Raw genomic sequence first — 15,949 nt, 5'->3', positions numbered from 1 at the left:
GACTGTGTGGAATGTTTTGGTAACTGTTTGCAATAAATGCAAAATTCTTTCTTAATTAAAATATCTCTATATATATTTACTCTGGTTGATCTATGGCTTGGTGTGCGTGTACCCGTGTAAAGTAAGAAAGAGAAAGAGTGTAAACGGTTGAGAAGAGCTTGACTTGCCTCTCAAATATCTTGCATAGTCTTCCACACAAGGTGAATAGATTAGAACTAGATAACCAAAGTCAGTCATGCAAAATAGTATTTCATTGGTGTTTTTAGTAAGTGAGTGAATCCCACAGTGCAATGCAACTTGATCTTCCTTTTTGAGACTGACAAATGAATTGAAATTAAATTCAGTTTATTTGATTTTTATGAAAACTGAGATGATAACAGAATGCTTCTCATTATTGCACACAACATAGTGAGGTTATTTGACAACAGTGTCCTACTATACGGTAGTTAAAGTCGTGTATTTATGCTGTTTTTTGAAGAATATCAGCCGTTATAGTGCATAATATGCAGTTGACAGTTCATTACAATTCCATTCTGAATACACCCTTTGTCCTTTTGTGAGATTGTATGTTATAGCTTAAAGCAGGTATTGTTTGTTGCTGTGATTGTGTCTGATTTTACACAACATTCATACAGGACTGATTAAGAAGCCGGTTATGGTGGCATCAACAGAGAAGACTTTGGAAGAAACGGGTAAGAAACATGGAAACAATTCAGGCTGCGACAAACCAATGAACTTCACTTTTTGATAGGCTCATTTTTACTTGACAGCTTAACTATGAACACTTTAAGTAATGTTACTTAAAGTTAATGCGATGAAAATGAATTTATTATTGGGACAATGACGTGATGCTATTTTATTTTTTATTTTATTTTTTTTGTGTCCATATTCAAGAGTATTTGAAAATAGGTTAGTGCATATAGATTAATATATAAATAGAAAATATAATTCAAATAGACAATTGCATTGAACACACCTCTTCTATGATGAACATTTTACATTTCCAAAAAATAAAATACATTTTGATCATTTTGACTTTGGGATGTAAAGTAAATATTGTCTGATTGTTATGTGGAAAAGCACTCATTAAAAAGCTGAAATATCATTGTCTTTTATAATTCATTATAATATACAGTTTACTACAACATTAAAACCACCTGCCTAATATCGTGTAGGTCCCCCTCGTGCCGCCAAAACAGCGCCAACCCACATCTCAGAATAGCATTCAGATACGATGATATTCTTCTCACCACAATTGTACAGAGTGGTTATCTGAGTTACCATAGACTTTGTCAGTTCGAACCAGTCTGGCCATTCTCTGCTGACCTCTCTCATCAACAAGGCGTTTCCGTCCACAGAACTGCCGCTCACTGGATGTGTTTTGTTTCTGGCACCATTCGGAGTAAATTCTAGAGACTGTTGTGTGTGAAAATCCCAGGAGATCAGCAGTTACAGAAATACTCAAACCAGCCCATCTGGCACCAACAATCATGCCACTGTCCAAATCACTGAGATCAAATTTTTTCCCCATTCTGATGGTTGATGTGAACAATAACTGAAGCTCCTGACCCTTATCTGCATGATTTTATGCACTGCACTGCTGCCACACGATTGGCTGATTAGATAATCGTATGGATGATTGTTGGTGCTAGACGGGCTGGTTTGTTCCAAAGCAGCTTTACAGAAAATCAGCTGTAATGTCTGATACATCACAAAAACATGATTAACCAACACTCTTGAAAACATAAACAATTTGATTAAAAGACTTTCTGTAGCTTGGTATTGTTTAAAATTTCTCAACTTAGTCCCGCTGTTCCCATATGAGGATATATATTGATAGGAAAACTATTTGCTCTAAAAAAAAATATATATATTATTTTATATTTTTTGCATTTTTATTGGGGCTACTAGTGTCAAATCGAAAAGGGAAATTAAACATGCAAACCGCAGTCGCGCTCAGGGCTCTGGATAAAAAAGTAGTGAAGCAGTTTTTATTAAAATATCATTTGAACATTTTTGTCTTCCAAAACAAAGTCAGTTTGGTTTAACCAACATGCAGGTAACCATTTTGTTATGTGACAAAAAAAACATAAAATGATGTCACAGAGAGGACCCCGTAGACCCTCATGACTGTGTCAAGGAAATTTGTTTTTATTTTTTTTTTTTTATCCTTTTCTCCCCAATTTGGCATGCCCAATTCCCACTGCTTACTAGGTCCTCGTGGTGGCACGGTTACTCCGCCGAATGGCGGAGGACAAGTCTCAGTTGTCTCCGCTTCTGAGATAGTCTGCCTGCGCATCTTGTCACGTAGCTTGTTGTGCATGACACCGCGGAGACTCACAGCATGTGGAGGCTCATGCTACTCTCCGCGATCCACGCACAACTTACCACGTGTCCCATTGAGACCGAGAACCACTAATCACGACCACGAGGAAGTTACCCCATGTGACTCTACCCTCCCTAGCAACCGGGCCAATTTGGTTGCTTAGGAGACCTGGCTGGAGTCACTCAGCACACCCTGGATTTGAACTCGCAACTCCAGGGGTGGTAGTCAGCGTCTTTACTCGCTGAGCTACCCAGGCCCCCAGGAAATTTCTTAAAAATGTAGACTTTTTGGACTTTATATGACATGGCAAGGTTTGTTCAGGTCATCAAATGGAAAATCTTCAAGAAAGGTTCATGATATTCATAACTCAGATATTCATGATATGTGTACAAAATACTTTTTAATCTTAAAATATGTTTGAAAATAATCATTAAGATGTGTATACTGATGTTTATTCAAGGGATAATGAAGATATAATACTTTATGGTTGCACCACATTTTTTTAGAGTGATTATATAAAAACTGTTAAGAATAGTATATGTAAATAGGAAATGTTTTTTAATGTATGAAACAAGCATGAATGGAAAGATTGCATTTGTTTTCTTTTCTTTTTTTTCCCCTTTTCTCGCCAATTTGGCATGCCCAATTCCCAATGAGCTCTAAATCCTCATGGTGGCGTAGTGACTCGCCTCAATCCGGGTGGCGCAGGACGAATCTCAGTTGCCTCCACGTCTGAGACCGTCAATACGCGCATCTTATCACGTGGCTTGTTGAGCGCGTTACCGCGGAGACATAGCGCGTGTGGAGGCCCGCGCTATTCTCTGCGGCATCCACGCACAACTCTCTACACGACTCCCGAGAGCGAGAACCACATTATAGCGACCACGAGGAGGTTAACCCATGTGACTCTACCCTCCCTAGCAACCGGGCCAATTTGGTTGCTTAGGAGACCTGGCTGGAGTCACTCACCATGCCCTGTATTCGAACTCGCGACTCCAGGGGTGGTAGTCAGCGTCTTTACTCGCTGAGCTACCCAGGCCCCCAGAAAGATTGCCTTTCTAAGAATTTAGAACTTGCATTTTCAACTGAATATTTTTTTCCTATCATCATCATGGACATCCTTATTTTTTGTTGACCCTGTCACATATTTTGATTTGCCTGTACATGAGTATTTCACTTTAAACAACCCTAATGTGACATATGAAGTAGATATGATGTAAATAGCATTCATAAATGTTTCTGAAACATCTTATAATTTTGTAGGGAATAATGCAGTATAGGATCCTTAAAAGATGAATTGAAGAGACAGTCGTGTACTATATTTATTTCCTTTTTTCAGGTTCATCAGAAGAACAAAAAGCAAAAGCAGGGACTGAGAAGGAACCTAAGACTAGTTTCGCCAAGTCATTTAATGAGGGTAAGCTAAAATGGTAATGGTTATACTTTATAAGCATTTTATTGGGTTATAATGTTACCAGTAGTTAGTATGAACTAACAATGAACAGTATTTTTACAGAACTTTACATTTTTGGTAAAGTTAATTTCTACATAATATATATTTTAATATTAAAAGTGGTATACAACCCCAGTTCCAAAAAAAAGTCAGTGTTTATCACTGTGTAACATCACCATTTCTTCTAATAACAATCATTAAGCCTTTGGGCACTTTAGACACAAGTTTGTTACATATAGCAAGCGAATTTTCCCCCATTCATCCATAACCAAGATGGATGCACTTAACACAAGTGTGAACATGGTCAACCAATTTAACATTACTTAATGCATTATGAGCTTAAAATGTTTAATAAATGTTGTTAAAATATAGTTATTAGTTCATGATACCTAATGCATTAACTAATGTTAACATTGTACAGTAAGGTTCTATACGTTCTCTTCGAAAAATACATTGGTTTGCATTGTACAAAATATGTCTCCTTCAAAGACTCTACACCACACTCTTCACCTGTGTCTACACCCAACCTCGAGTCCACAACAGAAGAATCTACACCTACAATGAATATTCAACCAGAGACACCTGCAACTCAAGCTGTACATGAACCACTGTCCACACCTGAATCTACCCCAGAGATAACAGAGGAACCCACACCAGAGTCTAAAGCAGAACCAGAGGGTATGCTCCGCATGCTCTCAGTACTGTTATTGTTTTATTAATAAAAGTTGTTTTAAGTGGAAGCCTCATTTTGGGATGGATTCTTTACAGCCAAAAAGAAGAAACCTAAACTGCTAAATAAATTTGACAAAACAATCAAATCGGAGATCAACGCCGCTGAGAAATTGCGTAAGAAGGTAAAAAGTTATACTTCTGAATGAAGAGTCCACCTTGCATAATTTTTTTTTTGTAAAATTTTGCCGTAAAACGTAATACATTTTTGGTTCCCAGGGAAAAGTGGAGGAATCTCTTCGCGCTTTTGAAGGTCTTGTCCAGAAATTCCCACACAGTCCGAGATGTCGCTATGGCAAAGCCCAGGTAATGCATTTCTAATGAAAGGTAACATCTACTGCTTGCATCCAGTGCTGCTCATGTAATACACTAGTCATTTTTCTTCTGTTACAAACGTTGGGTCTCATTCACTCATTGTATGTAAAACCTGTGTGTGAACATTTCCTCACAGAAATCATGAATCATTAATAAGTTCACATTTAAATGTATTCTGAATTTAGGACACAATTTAACACCTACTGAAACTACATATATGAAAGAAACACAGACTCCCTGTGGCTTAGAAAGATGAAATTTGTTAAGCTAAAATGTTTATTTATATATGTATATATACATACACAGGCGGCCAGAAGTTTGGAATAATGTACAGATTTTGCTCTTATGGAAAGAAATTGGTACTTTTATTCACCAAAGTGGCATTCAGCTGATCACAGTTTATAGTCAGGACATTAATAACGTGAAAAATTACTATTACAATAAAAAATAAAAAATGTTTAGAACTTCTTAAACTACTTCAAAGAGTTCTCATCAAAAAATCCTCCACGTGCAGCAATGACAGCTTTGCAGATCCTTGTTATTCTAGCTGTCAGTTTGTCCAGATACTCAGGTGACATTTCACCCCACACTTCCTGTAGCACTTGCCATAGATGTGGCTGTCTTGTCAGGCACTTCTCACGCACCTTACAGTCTAGCTGATCCCACAAAAGCTCAATGGGGTTAAGATCCATAACACTCTTTTCCAATTATCTGTTGTCCAATGTCTGTGTTTCTTTGCCCACTCTAACCTTTTCTTTTTGTTTTTCTGTTTCAAAAGTGTCTTTTTCTTTGCAATTCTTCTCATAAGGCCTGCACCCCTGAGTCTTCTCTTTACTGTTGTACATGAAACTGGTGTTGAGCGGGTAGAATTCAATGAAGCTGTCAGCTGAGGTCATGTGAGGTGTCTATTTCTCAAACTAGAGACTCTGATGTACTTATCCTCTTGTTCAGTTGTACATCTGACCTTCCACATCTCTTTCTGTCCTTGTTAGAGCCAGTTGTTCCTTTGTCTTTGAAGACTGTACTGTACACCTCTGTATGAAATCTTCAGTTTTTTGGCAATTTCAAGCATCGTATAGCCTTCATTCCTCAAAAAGAGTTTCTAGAGAAAGCTGTTTCTTTTTCACCATTTTTGGCCTAATATTGACTTTAAGACATGCCAGTCTATTGTATACTGTGGCAACTCAAAAACAAAGACAGACAATGTTAAGCTTCATTTAATGATCCAAATAGCTTTCAGCTGTGTTTGATATAATGGCAAGTGATTTTCTAGTACCAAATTAGCAATTTAGCATGAAAACTCAAGGATAAGGTGTTGGAGTGATGGCTGCTGGAAATGGGGCCTGTCTAGATTTGATCAAAAATGACTTTTTTCAAATAGTGATGGTGCTGTTTTTTACATCAGTAATGTCCTGAATATACTTTGTGATCAGTTGAATGCCACTTTGGTGAATTAAAGTACAAATTTTCTTCTGAAACAGCAAAATATCTTTTGGCCACCAGTGTGTATATATATATATATATATATTTATTTTTTTTTTTTATTTTCTTTTAAACAATATGCATTTCAGCTTGATTTGGGAAAGATAAAAATACAGCCATTACATCTAGTCTAGGTCTGCTGCATATACAGGTGCATCTCAATAAATTAGAATGTTGTGGAAAAGTTCATTTATTTCAGTAATTCAACTCAAATTGTGAAACTCGTGTATTAAATAAATTCAATGCACACAGACTGAAGTAGTTTAAGTCTTTGGTTCTTTTAATTGTGATGATTTTGGCTCACATTTAACAAAAACCCACCAATTCACTATCTCAAAAAATTAGAATACATCATAAGACCAATAAAAAAAACATTTTTAGTGAATTGTTGGCCTTCTGGAAAGTATGTTCATTTACTGTATATGTACTCAATACTTGGTAGGGGCTCCTTTTGCTTTAATTACTGCCTCAATTCGGCGTGGCATGGAGGTGATCAGTTTGTGGCACTGCTGAGGTGGTATGGAAGCCCAGGTTTCTTTGACAGTGGCCTTCAGCTCATCTGCATTTTTCGGTCTCTTGTTTCTCATTTTCCTCTTGACAATACCCCATAGATTCTCTATGGGGTTCAGGTCTGGTGAGTTTGCTGGCCAGTCAAGCACACCAACACCATGGTCATTTAACCAACTTTTGGTGCTTTTGGCAGTGTGGGCATGTGCCAAATCCTGCTGGAAAATGAAATCAGCATCTTTAAAAAGCTGGTCAGTAGAAGGAAGCATGAAGTGCTCCAAAATTTCTTGGTAAACGGGTGCAGTGACTTTGGTTTTCAAAAAACACAATGGACCAACACCAGCAGATGACATTGCACCCCAAATCATCACAGACTGTGGAAACTTAACACTGGACTTCAAGCAACTTGGGCTATGAGCTTCTCCACCCTTCCTCTGTCTAGGACCTTGGTTTCCAAATGAAATACAAAACTTGCTCTCATCTGAAAAGAGGACTTTGGAACACTGGGCAACAGTCCAGTTCTTCTTCTCCTTAGCCCAGGTAAGACGCCTCTGACGTTGTCTGTGGTTCAGGAGTGACTTAACAAGAGGAATATGACAACTGTAGCCAAATTCCTTGACACGTCTGTGTGTGGTGGCTCTTGATGCCTTGACCCCAGCCTCAGTCCATTCCTTGTGAAGTTCACCCAAATTCTTGAATCGATTATGCTTGACAATCATAAGGCTGCGGTTCTCTCGGTTGGTTGTGCATCTTTTTCTTCCACACTTTTTCCTTCCACTCAACTTTCTGTTAACATGCTTGGATACAGCACTCTGTGAACAGCCAGCTTCTTTGGCAATGAATGTTTGTGGCTTACCCTCCTTGTGAAGGGTGTCAATGATTGTCTTCTGGACAACTGTCAGATCAGCAGTCTTCCCCATGATTGTGTAGCCTAGTGAACCAAACTGAGAGACCATTTTGAAGGCTCAGGAAACCTTTGCAGGTGTTTTGAGTTGATTAGCTGATTGGCATGTCACCATATTCTAATTTGTTGAGATAGTGAATTGGTGGGTTTTTGTTAAATGTGAGCCAAAATCATCACAATTAAAAGAACCAAAGACTTAAACTACTTCAGTCTGTGTGCACTGAATTTATTTAATTCACGAGTTTCACAATTTGAGTTGAATTACTGAAATAAATGAACTTTTCCATGACATTCTAATTTATTGAGATGCACCTGTAAATTGTGTTAATTTGTGTTTCAGCTGGTTTTGAGAATTGCACACTTAGATCAGAGCATCTTTAGAAAGAGTAAGGATATATAAAGATGGTTGGGCTTGCTTAATGCATATTACTAACTGTGGGCATGCACTTCCCCATTTGGAATATTGCTGATTAGAAATTATAACATCAGAATGATTTCAAATACAAATTTATGTGCTTACGCACTTGTGAGTGTGGCAGAAATTTAGTGACAACCTTGTCTGCACACATAACAATGCAACTTGTACGATGTTATGCATTATATTTAAGGAGACCCATTATGAAGTATTATGTGTTTCTGGAAAGTGTGCATTTGTGTGCAGGCAGAGGATGATATGGCTGAGAAAATGCGCAGTAATGAGATGCTGTTGAAGGCTGTGAATACATATAGAGAAGCAGCCGAGCTCCCAGACGCACCACCTGACCTCATCAGAGCTACATTAAAGAGACGTGCAGACAGACAGCAGTTCCTAGGTATATACAAACACACACACTTTTACCTAGCTATCTAGATGTAGACTTCCTATTAGGGTTGCCACGGTGTTACCAGTTTTACTCTGTACAAGGGACAACATCGGTGTGAAATTTTATACAGGGTAAAAGGGGGAAACACTATGAATGGAACTTCCAGTATCAATACAATAACCTAACGAATAGAATAGCCTTAACTAAAATATCGTGAACATATTTCTTGCATATCGCCCAGCCTTAGGAAGGAAAAAAACAGATTTATTCACACACATTCAAAGTCATTACCCTTCCAAAGAAGCTAAACTGGGTCCTGGGATGAAAGGTAGTAAAACACCAACATTAAACCCGCAAAAACCCACAATATGTGATGTATTTTCCCGGACAACGAAATACCCGACTAGTAGCTCATGATGGAGAGAATGCACAGATGAAGTAGGTTTGTTGCCAAAGAGATGTTGCTCTTCACAACTGTTGAAAAGCCATCTTTCAAAAAGTTGAACAACACACATTTTAATTGCATTTAATTTAATTTAAAAGTTTGAAACCAAGCTGCCTTGCGTTATTGTGTAGGCTATTGCTTAATGAAAATTACCCCATAGTACCACTTAGCGTCCAACCAGCGGTAATACCTGTACTAGTCGGTTTGAACATGAACACCGCACTGGTGTGAAAATTATGATATCGTGGCAAGTCTACTTCCTATTGACTTCAATTGTGCTTCAACTAAGTCAAGTAGTGGTGCGTCACTATTACTATATTATAGAGAATTAGGTGTGGGCTGTTTTAATTTGGGCCAGCAAACAACCACCCTGTAAAACTCTAGCAGCAACCACTCAGAACACCCTATCAACTGCATAGCAACGCCCACATTGTGGCAGCGAGTTTTACACCAAAATGTAGTTGTCATTGAAATTCATGAATGAAAGTGTCCAATAACAGGTGCTGAGATTAAGCGAGTAGTATTCAGCTGGTCATGTGATTCTAATATGGCTGCCCCATGAAGGTGCCCCCCGCCCCATGTAGAATAAAAGAGCTTTATAAGATTACTGACATGACTGAACTCTTCATCTCACATGAGTGTTCATGATTATATACGTAGTGTTTTAAAAATACTGTTAATCTCTTTAGAAATAAAACTTTTTAAATGAGGAAAAAAACTGAGTGAGCCTTTAAGCTGTTTAGAGTTTTCCAAATTCCCTAAACCAACACCAAAATTTCTGACTGTAACTCCTCCTAAAGCTTTAAAGCTACATCTACTAAATTTGGCACAGACCTTCAGACTGTTCTGACACAAGTTGCTCTGACTATCTGCCTGTCTGTCTGTCTTCTCTATCGTTCTATCTAAAGTTCTGTTGTTCTGTGTGTCTGTCTGTCTGTCTGTCTCATTCTATCTAATGTATCTCTCTGTTGTTCTATCTGATGTTCTGTCTGTCGTTCTGTCTAAAGTTCTGTTGTTCTGTCTGTCTCATTCTGTCTAATGTATCTCTCTGTCGTTCTATCTGATGTTCTGTCTGTCGCTCTGTCTAATGTTCTGTTGTTCTGTCTAATGTTCCATCTATCGTTCTATCTGTCTGTCTGTCTGTTCAATCTAATGTTCTAACTATTGTTCTATCTAACGTTCTATCTATCTGTCTGTCTGTCATTCTATCGAATGTTCTAATGTCCTATCTGTCTGTCGCTCTGCCTGTCATTCTAGCTATTGTTCTGCCTGCCTGCCAGCCAGCCACCTACCTACCATTGAAGTCAGAGGTTTACATACACTTAGGCCTACAAATCTGACTCAGTTACACCAGTTCTGTCTGGAGGAATGGGCCAAAACTCCATCAACTTATTGTGAGAAGCTTGTGGAAGGCTACCCAAAACGACTGACCCAAGTTAAACAATTTAAAGGCAATGGCAACAAATACTAACAAAGTGTATGTAAACTTCTGACCCACTGGGAATGTGATGAAAGAGTGTTTTCTACGATTAAATGTCAGGAATTTTGAAAAACTGAGTTTAAATGGATTTGGCTAAGGTGTATGTAAACTTCTGACTTCAACTGTTTCTATCTGTCGGTCTGTCATTCTATCTAATGTTCTGTCTGTCTGTCTGTCGTTCTATCTAATGTTCTGTCGCTCTGTCTGTCTATCGCTCTGTCTGTCATTCTATCTAATGTTCTATCATTCTATCTGTCTGTTGCTCTGTCGTTCTATCTAATGTTCTATAGTTCTCTGTCTGTCTGTTTGTCTGTGTGTCTGTCTGTTCTGTCTAATGTTCTATCTATCGTTCTGTCTGTCTGTTTGTCGGTCGTTCTATCGAATGTTCTATCTGTCTGTCTGTCTATCGCTATGTCTGTTGTTCTCTATATTGTTCTATCGTTCTTTCATTGTATCTATCTATCTGTCTATCTATCTATCTGTCTATCTAATGTTCTTTCGATCTCTGTCTGTCTGTTCTGTCTAATGTTCTGTCTGTCGTTCTATCTAACATTCTATCTGTCTATCTGTCTGTCTGTCTGTCTATCTATCTATCTAATGTTCTTTCGTTGTCTGTCTGTCTATCTCTATCTATCTATCGTTCTGTCTGTCTGTCATTCTATCTGTATGTCTGTCTGTTTATATATGTCTATCATTCTATCTATCATTCTTTTTGTCTGTCCATCATTGTCTGTCTGTAGTTCTATCGAATGATCTATCTGTCTGTCTGTCTATCGCTATGTCTGTTCTGTCTGTCTGTTTTTCTCTCTATTGTTCTTTCGTTGTATCTATCTATCTATCTATCTAATGTTCTTTCATCCTGTCTGTCTGTCACTCTGTCTGTCATTCTATCTAATGTTCTATCATTCTGTCTGTCACTCTGTCTGTCATTCTATCTGTCATTCTATCTAATGTTCTATCATTCTGTCTGTCACTGTCTATCAGTCTGTCTGTTCTTTGTTCTATTGTTCTATCTAAAATTCTATCTATCCGTCTGTCTGTCGTTCTATCGAATGTTCTCATTCTGTTGCTTTGTCTATCGTTCTGTCTGTCGTTCTAGCTATCGTTCTGTCTGTCAGTCATTCTATCTAATGTTCTGTCGCTCTGTCTGTCTATCGCTCTGTCTGTCATTCTAGCTAATGTTCTAACATTCTATCTGTCTGTTGCTCTGTCGTTCTATCCAATGTTTTATCGTTCTCTGTCTGTCTGTTTGTCTTACTGTCTGTTCTGTCTAATGTTCTATCTATCGTTCTGTCTGTCTGTCTGTCAGTCGTTCTATCGAATGTTCTGTCTATCGCTATGTCTGTTGTTCTGTCTGTCTGTTGTTCTCTCTATTGTTCTATTGTTCTTTCTGTTGTATCTATCTGTCTATCTATCTGTCTGTCTCTGTCTGTCTGTCTATCTATCTGTCTGTTTATCTAATGTTCTTTCGTTCTCTGTCTGTCTGTCTGTTCTATCTATCTGTCTGTCGTTCCATCTAACATTCTGTCTGTCTGTCTATCTATCTATATCTATCTATCTAATGTTCTTTCATTGTCTGTCTGTCTAATATCTATCTATCGTTCTGTCTGTCTGTCATTCTATCTGTATGTCTGTCTGTTTATATATGTCTATCATTCTATCTATCATTCTTTTTGTCTATCTATCATTCTATCTGTCTGTCTGTAGTTCTATCGAATGTTCTCTCTGTCTGTCTATCGCTATGTCTGTTGTTCTCTCTATTGTTCTTTTGTTGTTATCTATCTATCTAATGTTCTTTCGTTCTCTGTCTGTCTGTCTGTTCTGTCTAATGTTCTGTCTATCCTTCTATCTATCTATCACTCTGTCTGTCTGTTTATATATATATATATATATGTCTATCATTCTATCTATCATTCTATCTGTCTGTCTGTTGGACTGTTGGGCCTGAAAAACCTTCAAACATCAATCTTTTAGTGCAAGGTTTTTCAAGCCAACATCAAAGTGTGTTTTGACCTATCTAGTAAAATCAAAAATCAAATCAAATCACTTTATTGTGATTTTTTAATAATGACTAAATATAACTGTAATTAACACTAACCCTGAAATACATCCTTTGGCATTTTAGAAGTGAAAAAAGGGAACATTTAGTCTTCGTTTGAACCATTTTTACATTTGAGGACGTCCCCAAATGAGCTGTTGATATTTTTCAGAAATTTTGTTCATAAAAGTTAAGCTTCACACACATACACGAACACAAACACACACAATGCCTCTCCATGTCTCTGTGCAGGTCGTACTAGGGGATCTTTAGCTACTTTGGAGAAGCTTGTTCAGATTTTCCCAGAAGACAACAGTTTAAAGAATGATCTGGGAGTGGCACATCTACTCCTGGGTGACAACAAAAGTGCTAAACGAGTTTATGAGGAGGTAAGCTGATCATAATTACACAAAATGAACCACATCAGGGTGATTATTCTGCAATAATGACCATCTGACTACATTTATCTTGCTTATTACATGTCTGCTTAAATAACTGGACATGAAATATTGAGTTGAATTTATTTTATTTGAGAAGAGAGTGTGTAGTGATACGAGAGACATGAAACTAGCACAGCTGTATCTGGGTCAGACCAATTGTCCCCCTTTTTAATTTCTCTTTAGGTTTTAGCTGCTGCTCCAAATGATGGATTTGCTCAAGTGCATTATGGGTTCATACTCAAATCTGAAAACAAGATTGCAGAGAGCATACCTTACCTGAGGGTAATTGTTACTCAAATGCATGAACTCAAATGGATATACTTCCACACACACACACACACACACACACACGCACTTCACTAATATATTCTTCATTTTGTGTGTGTTTGTTTAGGAGGGTTTGGAGTCTGGAGAACCCGGCACAGATGATGGGAGATTTTACTTTCATCTCGGGGATGCATTACAGCGAACAGGAGACAAGAGTGTAAGATGGCGTGAAAATGAAGATTATTTTGTGCAAGTTATGTGCTTGGAGGAAGTCTTTGGATTTGCTTGTGTGTGTGTGTGTCTTGCATGTAGGCATATGACTGGTATGAGGCCGGGCATCGGCGGGGTCACTTTGCCTCTGTATGGCAGAGATCTCTGTATAATGTGCCAGGACTCCACGCTCAGCCCTGGTGGACAGCAAAAGAAACTGGATATACAGATTTAGTCAAGGTAATAATCATTTGTTTCACTGCATGCATAGACTCGGTTAAGCGAATCTCACAAAACCCATCAAGAAAATGTCCTGGTCATATTTCGCACCTTAATCAAAATAGGAATATATACAATACAATTCCCATGGTCATGGAAAACCTGGAAATAACATGACATTTTAATAAAGTGGTTTTCAGGCCTGGAAAAGGTGTGGAAATTAGTTAAATCTTCACTAATTTCTCATGGAATAATAATTTCTATACATTTTTATAGTGAATAAAATAAAATTGTAGTTGTGCCCTAAAATATTTTATCGGCTAGAAATGGATTTTTGTGAGTGCAATCTATAAAGAAGAATCATTGCAATTATTATTATTATTATTATTAAATTGTAATAATGTTTTTTATCAGGACATTATTTTAATAACACAAATCTTTATGACAGTTAAGCACAATTAAACATGAAAAATAAAACACATTGACAGTCATGCACATACAATAGTAGTCTATGGGGCAACGTACCCCATTACTGCAACAACTTACATCCCTAGTAGACACATAACTGTCAACACATTTTTTGTTTGTGTTTAGTAAAATCAAGGGATGAGTTTTACTTGAGTATTTAATCCTGAACATTCTTTTAACTCTAAAGGAAGTGCTCCGTGTATGCATGTCTCTCTGCTGTCCTCTCAGTATGTTTGTGTGTTTGTGTTTCGAGATGTTGGAGCGTAACTGGATGACCATTAGAGATGAAGCATTATCAGTGTTAGACAGCAAGAGTGGACAGTTCCTGCCAGAAGACGAGAATCTGAGAGAGAAAGGAGACTGGGGCCAGTTTACACTGTGGCAGCAGGGTAATATATATGCTACCAACATGTGCATTTAAAACATACTGTACACAGGATATATCCTCGCCATCCTGATCTTATATCCATACAAAGACACACTCTCAAAGGAATTAGAAACGCATTTTGTGCGTCTTTTTATTTATTTTTTTGTGTGTGCTCATGATCCGGTGTGCCAGCGTGTGCTGACTCTTTTTTTTTTTTTCTTTACTTTTAGTAATGCGAATAGTCAGTGACTGACTAAATGTATCAATAAATGAGTGAGCTTTTATGTGAACAAGTATATTACGATACGATTCAGAATGTGGTCATATTTAGATTATGTATGCATAATGTAAAAGCTTTATTTCGGATATCCGCTGTAGCATTTATTTACATTTACATGCATTCATATCCAAAGCGGCCTACAAATGAGGAATATAGCAAAAGCGATTCGTCCTAAAGAGGCAATACCATGAGAAGTGCTGCTATGCAGAGTTTCAAAATTGCTCAGAGAAGCACAATTAGAGAGGAAGGTGAGAAAGTGGTGAAAGAACGGAGTGCAAATGTTTTGATTTCTTTCTTTAGGAAGAAAAAAGTTAGTATAAGAATTGGATCAAGTGCTCATGAAAGAAATGTGTCTTTAGAAGTTTCTTGAAAGGAATTTATAGCCCTATATGCATGTTTCCATAATTAATTTCGAGACCTACGAGATAACAGCAGGTGTTATATACAGTATGAAATAAGTCGAGCACATTTTTGGAGCGAGGAGGAGAGATTATAGTTTACAGTCCTAATAACATAGCTAATTCAATATACAGATGGCTGAAAGCACCGAAACAGCCTCAAATTTTCATCAATTCATCCTTCAGCCTCTTGTCTGCTGTTGTTGAGGACATGAATAAAGACAAATTATTTGACCAAAATACTAAAATGCAGCATAATCAATGGTCAGAGTGAGCAGAAGAGAATAGTGGGAAAAGAACATGCATGTAGTTGATACAGAACACGACTGCCATAAAGACTACGCATATTTGATTAGATGTAAAAAGCATGTAAACCTCTTTTTGGAATTAAAGGAATATTCCAGGTTCAATACAAGTTCAGCTCAATCGACAGCATTTGTGGCATAATATTGGTTACCACAAATTAAATTTGACTTACCCCTTGTTTCCTTTAAAAAAGTAAAAATCTGGGTTACAGTGAGGCCCTTACAATGGAAGTGAATGGGGGACAATTTTTAAAATGTTAAAATGCTCACCTTTTCAAACTTATAGCTACAATACATAAAGGAAATGCATAAATAACTGTAAAAATTACAATTTAAACAACTTCACAGCTCAAATAAAATGCAAGTTTTAACAGAAGAACCAATGTAAGTGCTTTTATAAAATTATAAGCTTCACATTTCTGCCTTTTAAACCCTCCAAAAATTGGCCCCATTCACTTCCGTTGTAAGTGCCTCACTGTAACCTCGATTTGGGCTTTTTTAAAGAAAATGAGA

At 37.5% G+C, this 15,949-nt stretch overlaps 1 protein-coding gene across 1 annotated transcript in view; it reads left to right on the top strand.

Moving 5' to 3' along the window:
- The window catches only part of unm_hu7910 (un-named hu7910), a 43,527-nt gene that overhangs the window by 24,457 nt on the left and 3,121 nt on the right, over nt 1-15,949 (top strand). The window contains exons 4-14 of the mRNA XM_051672203.1: nt 636-692; nt 3,666-3,743; nt 4,269-4,457; nt 4,548-4,633; nt 4,728-4,814; nt 8,378-8,528; nt 12,735-12,871; nt 13,106-13,204; nt 13,317-13,406; nt 13,502-13,639; nt 14,340-14,475. Coding sequence (XP_051528163.1) covers nt 636-692; nt 3,666-3,743; nt 4,269-4,457; nt 4,548-4,633; nt 4,728-4,814; nt 8,378-8,528; nt 12,735-12,871; nt 13,106-13,204; nt 13,317-13,406; nt 13,502-13,639; nt 14,340-14,475 — 1,248 coding nt within the window. The remainder of the gene's footprint in view (nt 1-635; nt 693-3,665; nt 3,744-4,268; nt 4,458-4,547; nt 4,634-4,727; nt 4,815-8,377; nt 8,529-12,734; nt 12,872-13,105; nt 13,205-13,316; nt 13,407-13,501; nt 13,640-14,339; nt 14,476-15,949) is intronic.

Source organism: Myxocyprinus asiaticus, chromosome 1 (genome assembly GCF_019703515.2).
Source record: "Myxocyprinus asiaticus isolate MX2 ecotype Aquarium Trade chromosome 1, UBuf_Myxa_2, whole genome shotgun sequence".
Taxonomy (NCBI): Eukaryota; Metazoa; Chordata; class Actinopteri; order Cypriniformes; family Catostomidae; genus Myxocyprinus; species Myxocyprinus asiaticus.
Note: the sequence above shows the minus strand (reverse complement) of the source record. Positions and strands in the feature narration are given on the sequence as shown.